This window comes from Pholcus phalangioides, unplaced genomic scaffold (genome assembly GCF_987345545.1).
Source record: "Pholcus phalangioides strain wild (caught in Gottingen) unplaced genomic scaffold, Ppha-v1.0 ptg000039l_1, whole genome shotgun sequence".
In the NCBI taxonomy this organism is placed as follows: Eukaryota; Metazoa; Arthropoda; class Arachnida; order Araneae; family Pholcidae; genus Pholcus; species Pholcus phalangioides.
Window position 1 is genome coordinate 10,659,923 of NW_028301625.1, and position 12,509 is coordinate 10,672,431.

Here is a 12,509-nt window from a genome sequence, read left to right on the forward strand (position 1 = left end):
TGTGAAACATGAGGAAAACCACCACTGTATATACGATACACGCTAAAAGATATATAAAAAAATTGGTAAATTGCAAGAAATCATCAGATTCATTGAAAGAATGAATTTTGATAAATATCAATATAAAAAAGCTGAATTGCATTTTTTTTTTCAAATTTAACAGTTTGTTTTCTCAAGCAAAAATGGATAAAATTAAAACATTTTCCGTAAAATTTAGTTTAAAGTTAAAAAAAATTGTTGAGGCCAATGAAATTTGAAATTTTAAGGTAATAATTTCGTGGATTTTGGCAAAGACATTCAAAATTAAAGAAACAAATTTACCAAAAATCTTTTTTTTCTTTTTATATACGACATCTCGAACACACATTTCGTAAAATATTCCCTCGAACATCCTTAAAGAAAAACTGAACTTACATTTCCGTTTTTAAATCATCATTCGGTAACTTTCGAAAAAATTTCAAAAAAAAAATCGTAGTTTCATTTTTAAGACTTTTTACAAAGAAATTTCAAAATTAAGAAAATTCAATTACACTAAAAAACTCACCTATTTCTTGTTTGGCATCAATTTCCGTTGGAATTTTAGCAACATTACCCTTTTCGGAGATCACAGTCAATGTGCCGCAGAATAGTAAAGCAACAAGTGTTAGAAAATTTCTAGATTTCATTTTTCTCCGATAAGCATTCTTTTTTTCAATGCCACAAAATTCTAGAAAAGTTATTGTTCTTTGACAAAGACACAAAGATTTCCACCATCAGCATTTTTATTTGAGTTTCCCCGAAATCAATTATTCACTAATCATCGAGATTCCATGACTTCGAAGGAAGTCCATTTCCTCATGTCTATAAAAGTTTTCAGTAGTTCATAACAAATTTTCATCTGTTCAATCAATCTTTAAAGAGTTTTTTTTTATTTTTTCAACTTTAGTATCGAATTTGAATATTCCCCATAAAAGTCAAAAATTCATCAAAAAAATTAAGAAAATGTATTGAAGAAAAAAAAAATCTAAGGTGATATTGAGAAATTCAACATATTCTCAAAGTTTGTATGTGTAATAAAAGTCTCGAAAGTCTAAATATTTAATCTACGAGAGGAACTCTTCGTGGCACGTGCAACTTCTCTCACCTGGATCATCGTCTCTCAAGACGTTGGAACTTTTTCTCTTGCGGAAAAATAGAACTTCGATCCTTTCTTAACGAACGACTTTTTGTCTCTTAACAAACAAAAACGAAAAACTTTTTAATAGTAACACAAGTGAAACAATAGTCTTTCCGGATTCTTTTCTTCTCCAAAAAAAAAAAATTCTCTAGTGGATAATATAGACACCACTTTAAATTCCGTAGGAAAAGAGATAAAAAAGATACACACACACACAACAAACACTCCGTTGCTAAAAATAACGTCTACTCCCAAAGACGAGTCACTTGTAGGATTGCGAGACAAGACTCTTTTCCCAAGTCCCGTTAGGATCTCACTCAGACAGTTTTGAATGGAAACGTCTAACAAACGCCAGAATCGGCCCCGATCTTCGCCAAAGATATCGCCAACACCATTCCGAATAGAATACTTCTATCCCCCTTTTGCCTAGCCCTAGAATCATACCCCGCCATTAACTGGCCTTCGGCGATTGTTACACTCTATATCAGACAGGGCAGCACAGGCTTTCAATTGCTTTTCTTTTTCTTAATGATCTTCCCCCTGAGGTTAAAATAAAACGAATCTTTTGGAATCAACGAGATGAAAATAAAATCAAAAAAACATTTAGTTTTTGTTATTTTTCGGATACAACTGAAGGGAATCAAATGGGATATTAAATTCTATGTCATTATTATACCAACTTTTTTTTTGGGAAAAGATTTTAATAGTTTTTCGCTGAAGATGACAATGAATTCGCACTTCAATTCTTAGAATAAGGGTCAAGAAGATTTCAAAAATTAATTTCAATAAAAAATTTATGAAAGATGTATGTAAATTAAGTTTGTGTCGGAGTAAATACTTTGACTCTATTTAAACTTCTACAAGTGTTTCAAACTATATCAACGCTTTCATATCAATTAAATATTTTACATTTATATCATATTTAAATTTGCTATTTAATGGATTCATTTGAACTACTAAATTTTAGTTAATGATGTTAATACTTTTTCCGTGTTTCACTTTCATTATTTAGTCTTTAATATACCTTCAAATTTTTAAGTTTAAAAATTTGAAAAGGTATTAATTTTATGTATATGTAAATTGCTGAAAATGAATGAATTTTATGAATGCTGATTTCGGTAAAATGAATGCATTTTATAAATGTCAATTGCTGAAAATGATTAAATTTTATGCTAATTGCTCAAACGGAATTAATTTAATAAATGCTAATTGTCACACACAAGGATTGTTTTAAACTATTATTTTTAAAAATCAGTTATTTATGTTATTTTATGGTATAACACAGCGTTTGTCAATCCATAGCCCGAAGACCATCTATGGTCAAAGATGGGATACGTGGTCCACAGGCCGACTTGAAAATTAAGTTCTTCAACTGTATGCTAAAAACATTCATTATATTCATAAAGGTTCAAATAAAATATTAGACCTCCATACTGTAAAAATCAGTATTCCGGCAAAAAATATTTTACCTGATCACTAGTTTTTCAGCTAAAAATGTTTGGCGAGTGCTCTCTATAGACTGATATACAATGTTGAAAATAATTTATGGAGAGTTCTGTGGCAAGAATACAAGCTGGAAACGGATAATATTAATAATATATAACGTGCATCGATTGAAGAGAAATCAATCACTGCCGGACAACGCAAGTAATAACAAAAGAATTCATTATTTTAGGAGGAAGGGGGCTAAAAAATCATTAAATTTCTCTCTCTCTCTCTCTCTGTTTTACATTAAATTTTACAATGCATTCCTTAATATCACTCTCTTCTCCCACTACATTGTAATTCGTCGATTTCCCCCCATTATAGCGTCAACGTTAAATAAGGTGTATATATGTATGTAAATGCAGGAGAATATATATGTGTGTATACCCCATCTTTTTGAGACGTATATACGTAGGCATCCCCGATATTTTGACTGGCATTAGAGAGAAGGCGATGATTCATCTATCAAGTCAGTTCTTTTCTCCCCTCTCCATCCTAGCACCGTATTGCAAATTTTTTGTTGCTCCCTTCATCTTGTATCGGTGGAAAGAAGCAAGTTGCAGCGCTCCTGATGGTCGGTCGCCCTTCTCTAATGACTCATGAATACAAGGCAAACCCTCTAAGAAAGACTCGTTTTCATTCCTTGTTCGCTCCGGGCCCTGAAAAAATAGGAAGGAAAAAACATCTTCTAACAACCTACAAATGAGGTGGAAGTATCTCCGAATATTTTGAATTTTTTTTCCTCATATGAAACATCAGTTTATTCTGACATGAAAGAAAAAAAAATTACGATGTAAATATTTTTTTGAAGTCTGGATCTCTTACTTTAATTTGGTCTCGTGTTCGGTGTTTGGATTGAATCGCTGAAGGCAGCTGTGAAATTGGAGATACAGTGATAATATACAGGGTGATCCTAAAATCACTAGACTTTAAAAAATTTAAGGAAAAAATGTGCACTGAGAGAGAATTCATGTCGGGTGCAGTAACCTAGGTCGATAAGATACTTGTCTAATGTACTAATGTACTTATTCATGTTTAGAGGTGTCGCGAGTTTGATACCAGGTTCATCTTTGTCAGAAACTTAGGTGACGCAGGAGTACAATAGAAACGGTGACGTGACCACTGGAAAATATTACTACCGCAGGGAGTCTCACACCGAGGGGTTAGGGCACCAACCTCTCGATGAGTATAAAAAAACATGCCGTTCGGAATCGGCAATAAATTGTAGGCCCTGGTGTAATTGCAAAAAATGACTGTGGGCGACAAAAATGATCAAATTGATTCGTCGGGAATTCGGATTTCTTTTGGCAACGAAGATACACTGGCTTCTAAAAGTTGAGCACGCGACGGCTTATATAACATTACGACACCACTTTAATCTTGCTCCTCTGGATCGGAAGGTTAGTGAAACACAAACACCTAGTACTCGGGCGTACAGTCCCTTCATGTGGAGCCTTCGGTGCACAATACTGGCAGATATTGTCTTACCAAATGACGCTGCAATCATGGAATGTAAAGTTGTGGAGGTCGTCGTCGATTCCACTTAGCTACTACAGCAATGTACTGATCATCAGAAGAAGAACCCTTGATCGACTGAGCACAGGTCTCAGCACAAATGTTTGACTTGTTCGGAATTGTTTTCGTAGTCGGTATATTGCTATATTAGCCAAGGGGAATCGACGAACGACCTCGGCAACTGTTACATCCATGGTTACAGCGTCATTTGGTAAGGCAATTCTGCCAGCACTGTGCACGGAAGATCCACATGAAGAGGCTGTACACTCGAATACCATGTCTTTATGTTCCACTAACCGCCCAATCCAGAAGGGCAAGATTTAAGTGACGTCGTTATGTTGTATAAGCCGTCACGTGCTTAATTTTTGGAAGCCGTTGTATGAATAAATCGACTCCGAAACTCTACCACCTGACTCATCCCGTTACCGAGATCTCTTCCAGCCAACGTGCAGTGCGCCCGAGTGATACAGAGGTAAGATGCTTGTCTACCACCGTGAAGGTAGACGTCAGATCCGCGGGTTCGATCTCGGGGAAGAACATAAACAACAAAAGATACTTTTCTCTTCCGAGCCTGAGGATAGCCTTAAAAATAATTATGCTCATATAACATAATTTTTACTACTTTTGTGATATTTTTCTAAGATTCTAGGTTTTCTTCAACCCAAAATTTTAATTCAATGCATATACAATAAATTATTTAAATTTGGGTTCAAAAGTATAACCCCCATGCAAGATATATAAAAAACTGGATGTTGTGAGGATATTTATTATTTGAGATGTTGATTTTTTTTTAAGGAAGGAAAAAAAACTCATCTCTGCGTCTACCGGGATTCGAACCCGGGTTCCTCGATTGCCGAACGAGTGCTCTCACCACTAAGCTACAGAGGAGATAGCGTTTTCCCTTCCCTAGAGCGTATATATGCCGAACGGAATCGTGCAATGAACTATCTCCTCTGTAGCTTAGTGGTGAGAGCACTCGTCCGGCAATCGAGGGACCCGGGTTCGACTCCCGGCAGAGGTGAGTTTTTTTCCGTCCTTAAAAAAATCAACATTGCAAATAATAAATATCTTCACATCCAGTTTTCTGTATATCTTGCATTAACAAGTGGAGAGCGACATCATGTCATATATAACCCCATGTTTGAGGTAGTTGGACCCAAGCTACATTTCCCATGAAATAAAGCCCTTTAACTAAATGGGGTAAAGTAGGACCTAGGATCTGGAAATAAAACCCCTTGAGACACATTTTAGTTCTATGAACATTTATGTAATTTGATATTAAATTTGAAAACACACCATAAATTCTGGGATGTTAAAAATGAAATATTTTATAGCACCCCTTTATATCTTTCTAACATGCCCTACTAAGGATAAATAATGTATGAAAAAGCTACTTTATATACATTGTAACTGAAAACAACCACCTTTTCATTAGTTTTGTTGGACTAATTTTCTTTTTTATATCGCACTTCTTCATTGGTAAAAACGATTAGATGTCCAGGTCCGTTTTTAATAAATTATTCTTCAAATTATTTTTTATAGTATTTTATATAGTATATTTACTTATTTTAAAGTCAGCTGATGCGTCTTCCTCAGATATTTCTCCTGATCTCACACTAATTTGAACATTCTACTGATTTTGCAGCTGCACGTCGTTTCTGACCAAAACGTCTGAAGTGAACAGACGTACTTTTTTCCGCTGAGCAACCGAGATTCAAGATTTCGCATCCAACCCAAGTGGGATCTTTGGTCAGCGTGATTAGTGGTTAAATGTTTTTTTTTCCTCTGAAGACGACACCCATCGTGGGTTGAAATGCGTTAGGAGTTTTTGTATTTTTCGTGTATTTGCCTTACTCCTTGTTGATTTCTTAATATTCTTGGGCAAAGTTGATCTACTCTTCCATGAAAGTTATCAGGTCACAAAAATTCGTGTTTTTGTCACATAGCAACATAACCTCAACTAAGAAAATGTGGTAAGAGCGGGACGTAGTTTACCACTTCAGGCACTAACTAGTGATGCTACCTGTTGAAGAGATATGGAATCATGTCTATATTTGCATAACAGTGGACCCACGAATGATTTAAAAAACAAATTTCCATTTTGGGTTCAAGTAACCCCATTTTACGGTGCTAAAAAGGGCATGACTTAAATTTTGTGTACTTAAATTTATTTTCACACTTTAGAACTATCAATATTGTCAAAAACTTGACAATATTGCTTCCGTATTAATTGTGATCCATAAGAGAAGCAGTTTTTCTCACTAGCGGGAAAGAAAACCTGTTTCTATAGACAGAACTACTGCTGGGTAAACTGCTTCCTACAAGAGCAACGTGCTTTGGAGAAGACATTCTCTCCCAAAAACAGAGGTTATAAATAGAAGTGTATTTTAAAATTTTTCCGGGAGATGGTGTTTCCACCTCCCATATTGGCTAGCATGGAAATGTTTTCTTACATAATTCATTTGAGTCAGTGACCATTATTTTTTTTATTTGAATAGCGAATGATGTTCGCATATGCTGATAAACACAATGACTCACTTCGTGCATTTACCACTTTTCCCGGGCACAACACCGGTTATTTCTGCTAGTTTAATGAATTTCTCTGAACTCGCACTGAAAATAAGCTCAAAATTTCGGAAGATTTTAGTGCTATGAATATACTGATCAAGTCCTTTCTCGATAAATTTATGCATGTTAATTGGCTAGATAGATCTTGATAGAAATACAGTTCAGCGTTTATTCCGTGCAACGATGTGCCACGAAACTTTAGTTTACCAAGGGTTGAGTAGATATTTTCAAGATAAAATATATTACAAGATATACAGAAAAAACTGGATGTTATGTAAATAGAAATACTGTTTTTTGAAATCAGCGCATTTCTAATCAGCAAATTAATTTTTCTCTCCAAAAATCAATATCTCTACATAAGAATGACATCGTTGATGAAAAAAATATATTAAAATTATAGATTTGACATCGATTTACAACCTCTGTCCACAGAGAGCCCCCAGACCCACAAAGTTGCTGAATAGAAAACCCAATAAGGATTACAATATAAAACAAAAAAACCCAGTAATTTTCAACAGATAGACCTTATTTTTGTTAATTTATAAATACAAATACAAAGGCCAGAACAGACAAAATGTCCAACGAGCTAACTGAAAAAAGATGACCGTAAAAAATATGAATGTCGAATACATATCTAAACTATATCAAAAATACATCAACCCAATAAGAGCAATAAAAAACTAATAATTACGATAAAATATAAATATACTGCCCATAAAAATTATGGTTGTCTCATCTAAGTGTGGATAGCTTCTCGATTCATCCCAATATGTTTATCGTATTTCTTTTTAAACGTGCCAAATGTGTTAGAATTCGCGACCCCCGGAGGTAAGCTATTCCATTTATTCACAACCCTATTAAAGAAAAACTCCCTGTGACACCCCAACCTAGAATTGTCACTTATTAATCGATACTGGTGTCCTCTTGTCGAAGCAGGGAATTGACGAGGTATTAATATCTCGTGGTCCATTTTATCGATCCTGTTGAAAATTTTAAACACTTCAATCACATCCCCCCCCCAACACCTGTACTCTTCCAATGTGTGTGTGTGTAAACATTTTCAAAAATTCAAGTCTCTCCTCCTAGCTTAAGCTCCGTGTGCCATCAAGAGCACGCGCGGTTCTTTGCAACCCCTCGACCAAGTATGTCCCTCTGTAAGTATGGTCTCCAAAACCTGACGGCGTATTCCAATCCAGGGCAAACTAAGCCCCAGAAAACTGGAAGGATCACTTTAGGAGAAGGCGAAGAGACTTTTTTGAGAATGAAACTAAGCATTCTATCCGATTTTTTGACCACTTAACAAAAAATGTTAAGAAAACCCAAGTCGCTTATATTAAAGAGAATGCCCAGATCAGGGATCCTAGTTGCATCCGGAATAATAACACCATTCAACCCGTAAGTGAAACGTGAGTTGTTTGAACCAAAATGAGCGACCATGCACTTGTCAAAGCTAAAAGACATGCTCCATTCATTTGCCCACGCTACAATCCTGTTTAGGTTGTTCTGGAGCAACTCCCTATTGCTTTGATTCCCGACTACCCCCATTAAACTTTACGCCATCTGCAAATTTTTGCTAACAATCCAATCGATGTCCTAATCGCGTTTATCGAAGGGAAATAAGTATGAGGCCAAAGACAATTCCTTGGGGGGACACCACTTTTGACACCTGTCTAATTTTATTCTACGTCGCTACATCACGTAGTTCACAATCGCGAGAAATCGAGTCGTCAAGGAAAGCAAAAAGTGTGACCTATCTGTAGAAAATCACTGTGACTTGCAGTTTTTTTTATCGTAATTTCTTAGCTTATTCGGCACCGCAATATGATGTTGATAAATTGATGAAAACAGTAGAATCAATATTTTATTTGTAACGAAATTCATTTCGAACTGTTGAGATTTCGATACTCTCGGGATTTTGGTCTTTCAGAATTTTGCCTTGTCGGGATTCCAGCTGTTGGGATTATGTGCCAGGCCAATGTAAATCAATCACGAATATTTCACAAAATATTATTTTCAGAAGTAACAATAATTCAATGATTTCAAAATAAAAAATATATATATTTATTCCGAAATAATTCCGTAAAAAATTCAAACACTTTTCGAAGTAATTTTTCTGTCATTTCTTTCCGACTCTAAAGCCAAAATATGTTTCACTTCGATTTTTTTATTCTTACTTCATTGCACCTCTCTCTTATTATTTTATTTTTCTTTAGTTTCTTCATTTCGTGTATCTGATAGACATTTCTTCTCCAACCTGCAAGTCTCAGAAAAGAGGGCGGAAAGTTTTAAGAGAAATAAGGTATTATCCTTAGCCAAGTCAAGCAGCTCCCATGCGGAGAAAAATTGAATTCCTCGGAGATGTCTGCCGCAGCTGAATTTTTACATTTTTTTTTTATTATTATTATTTGAAGCTTCGGACTTCGTATTCCATCCCTCCATCATCTGTGCTTTTCCTCATTTTTCCCAAAAGAATATTTCTTCTCTTTTTTTTTTTAAAGAAAAGTTATTGAAATGTATATGAAAAATAAGAAACGGCCATCTTTTTTGATTCTCTGTTTTCATAAAATAAACAGCAATTGAATTACAGATCGTTTAGTGATCCAAGTTAGATCGAGATGCAGCTTCACTCTATCTTAATGTAAAATGAGGGTACAGTAGAAATTGGTTAATTGAAATTTTGGATAATTCGAATTTTTATGAACTCCCTTTGAGTTCTCTATATCATTTGATGTTGCAATTTCTTGTTTAATTCAAATTTTTTCGTGTTTTTTTTTTGTTTTGTTTTTCTTTTTTGGAGGAAAAAAATCATGATTTTTTTATAGGAGCAAATTTAGCTTGGAAAAATTCTAAAAGAACTCAGACATTGCTTTTGTCGATCAAGTTGTTGAACAACAAAATTTTGAAGACAAATAAAAGTTTGAAAATTCTGTTTTCCTTTGTTTTTTTAATAATTCAATGCCCATTTTGTTATGGGCATCTTTTTCTCAGCCACCTCGCTGGGCATTTTGCCTGTTGTGGTGTTGTATTTGTATTTGTATATTGTTCAGATGAAGTGCATCGAGAATGTGTATCACTTAATACCAATTATGTTCTTCAACCTATGGATCATAAAGTGTAACAAAATCGGAATCTTTTTGTCGTCATTAAGAGCATGGAAAGTGTCAGTAAGTTCAGATCGTAATACGTTAATGAAAGTATATTTCCTTGATAGCATGAGAATGATAAGCAAAGTTTGGAAAACAGTTTTGAACTGATGATAGGATTTAAAAATTGATAATTATTATTCTACGTGAATGTTGATGATTTAGTTGCAATTTGTTGTCATTTTACGCATCCGGGATAAATTAATTGGAGAATTTCAATTTTTAATAATTCAAACTTTTTTCCAGTGTGACTTTGGACTTCGAATTAACCAAGTTCGACTATATATGCAGCAGTTAAACATTTTTTTCTAGTTATTTTTCCAATGCTGTCGGATAATGACAAAATTGTTATAAATTTTAACTGATTTATTATTCTTATTGTCATTATTATCCTGAGATCTTACACGTTTCAGGATACGATACTTTTTTTTAAAAACAAATCTGATAGGAAAGGAGGTCTTGATTTGCGTGAAATCATGTTTGAAGGCTAGAGAGTGTAACGTACAGAGAAGCGATATCGAAACTAGTACATGGATTGAGCTTGAAAACAAAAAGCGTCATAAGCTTATTGTAGGAGTTTGCTATAACCCACTGAATCGAGATTCAAACTATATCTCCAAGCTTCATGAAAAAATTTCGTACATGTGTAAACATGAGAGTGTAGTAATATTAAGGGATTTTAATTATCCGGGCATCGATTGGGAAAACTTATCGGCTACGAATCAATATGATAAAGATTTTCTTAAGCTGTGCTCGATAATTTATTTTATCAGCAGATATCACAAGCTACTAGGGGTACTTCTATTTTGAACTTGATTCTCAGTAGTTCCAAGGATCTTGTTGAACATGTTTCATTTGGAGACACTTTTCATCTAATGATCATCGGGTTATTAACCTTTTTTTATAACTTTTCTGTTCATAAACCGAACAATAAAAAAAATGGTTCTTTGCTTTCGAAGAACTAACTTCGAACTTTTGAAGGAAAGGTTAAGGTTAATTTTCAGAGACTCGTTGGTCTCAGTGGGTTTGGTAAGTCAGTGGGAAAAATTCAGAACGAAACTCTCCTCTGTTTTGCATGATATTATACACTTTGTTCGCAAAAAGCGGATTTGTTCATTGCACCCCCTCCTTATCCGCCACTAACGTGCAAAGAATTCTCTAATTGAACGGGCGTCATAAGTGGAGTTCCTCAAGGAAGTGTCCTTGGCCCCATACTTTTTCACTTTTTGTCAATAAACTCGATCAGGGTATTGATGGGATTGCTAGCAAATTCCCAGATTGCGTGAAGCTAATCGGGGTAGTTGGGAATCAATGCGATAGGGAATTTCTCTAGACCAACGTAAACAGGATTGGAGCATGGGCAAATGAATGGAGCATCACTTTTAGCGTTGAAAAGTGCATGGTCGCTCATTTTGGTTCTAACAACCCACGTTCCTCTTACGGGTTGAATGGTGTCACCATCCCGAATGCAAGTAAGTAGGGTCACCAATTTGGGAATTCTCATTGACGAGCGGCTTAGGTTTTCTGAACATTGTTCAGCAGTGGTCAAAAAAGTGAATAGAACGTTCAGTTTCATTTTCAAAAAGGTCTCTTCCTCTTCGCGTTCTCCTTAAGTCATTCTTCCGCTTTTCCGAGGATTAGTTCGTCCTGAACTGGAGTATGGTGTAAGGTTTTGTAGACCATACCTACGTATCGGACATAGACTTGGTTGAAAGGATGCAGAGAAGAGCTACGCGTGTCGTTATTGACACACGGGGCTTGAGTTATGAAGAGAGACTTCATTTTTTGAATATATTTACATTGAATGAAGCAGGTGTTGCGAGATATGATCGAAATGCTCAAAATTTTCAACGGAATGGATAGGATGGACCATGAATTATTAGTACACCGTCAACCGACTGCTTTTACAAGGGGACACCAGTATCGATTGGTAAGGGACAATTCTAGGTTATGGTGTCGCGGGGAATTTTTCTCTAATAGGGTTGTTAATAAATGGAATAGCTTACCCCCCGCCCCCAGAGGTAGGAAATTCTAACACAACTGACACGTTTAAAAAGAAATACAATAAACATGATGGGGTAAATCAAGAAGCTATCCATACTTAGAATTAGACAACCATAAGTATTCCTTATGGGCATTGTATAATATTTTATCATGTGTATATATTGTTGTAATTGCCTTTTTAATTGGGTTGCTGGAATTTTGAAATATATGACATTCATGTTTGTTATGGGCAACTTTTTTTCAGCCACCTCGTTGGGCATTTTGCCTGTTGTGGCTTTGTATTTGCATTTGTATTTGAAAATATTGCGAATAGCTATCGCATAGTTCAGGAGATTTTTGGCTGCCTCACTATATGAAAAACACTATCATAGACCAAAGTAACTATACCTAAATAATTTCATTTCCATTCATAAGTTATTTCACTGATTATGTGTTAAAAATGGAGCCTTGGTGAATGAAACACCGAAGGAAGATCTCTTTAAAAATAACACACAAACACATTTTTAACTTGAATAATTAATAAAAACTAGAAATTTATTACAATTGTAGGAATCAAACGCGATATTAAATCAAAATATAGAATATATTTTAAGAATATTCAAACATCAGAGCTATATTGAGACCATAGGTATTGCATT

At 34.9% G+C, this 12,509-nt stretch overlaps 1 protein-coding gene across 1 annotated transcript in view; it reads right to left on the minus strand.

The window, feature by feature from the left end:
• Nucleotides 1-1,452, minus strand: part of LOC149065561 (tyrosine-protein kinase transmembrane receptor Ror-like) — a 90,765-nt gene extending 89,313 nt beyond the window's left edge. The window contains exon 1 of the mRNA XM_089253787.1: nucleotides 545-1,452. Coding sequence (XP_089109913.1) covers nucleotides 545-665 — 121 coding nt within the window. The 5' untranslated portion in view covers nucleotides 666-1,452. The remainder of the gene's footprint in view (nucleotides 1-544) is intronic.
• Between the last annotated feature and the right edge of the window lie 11,057 nt (nucleotides 1,453-12,509).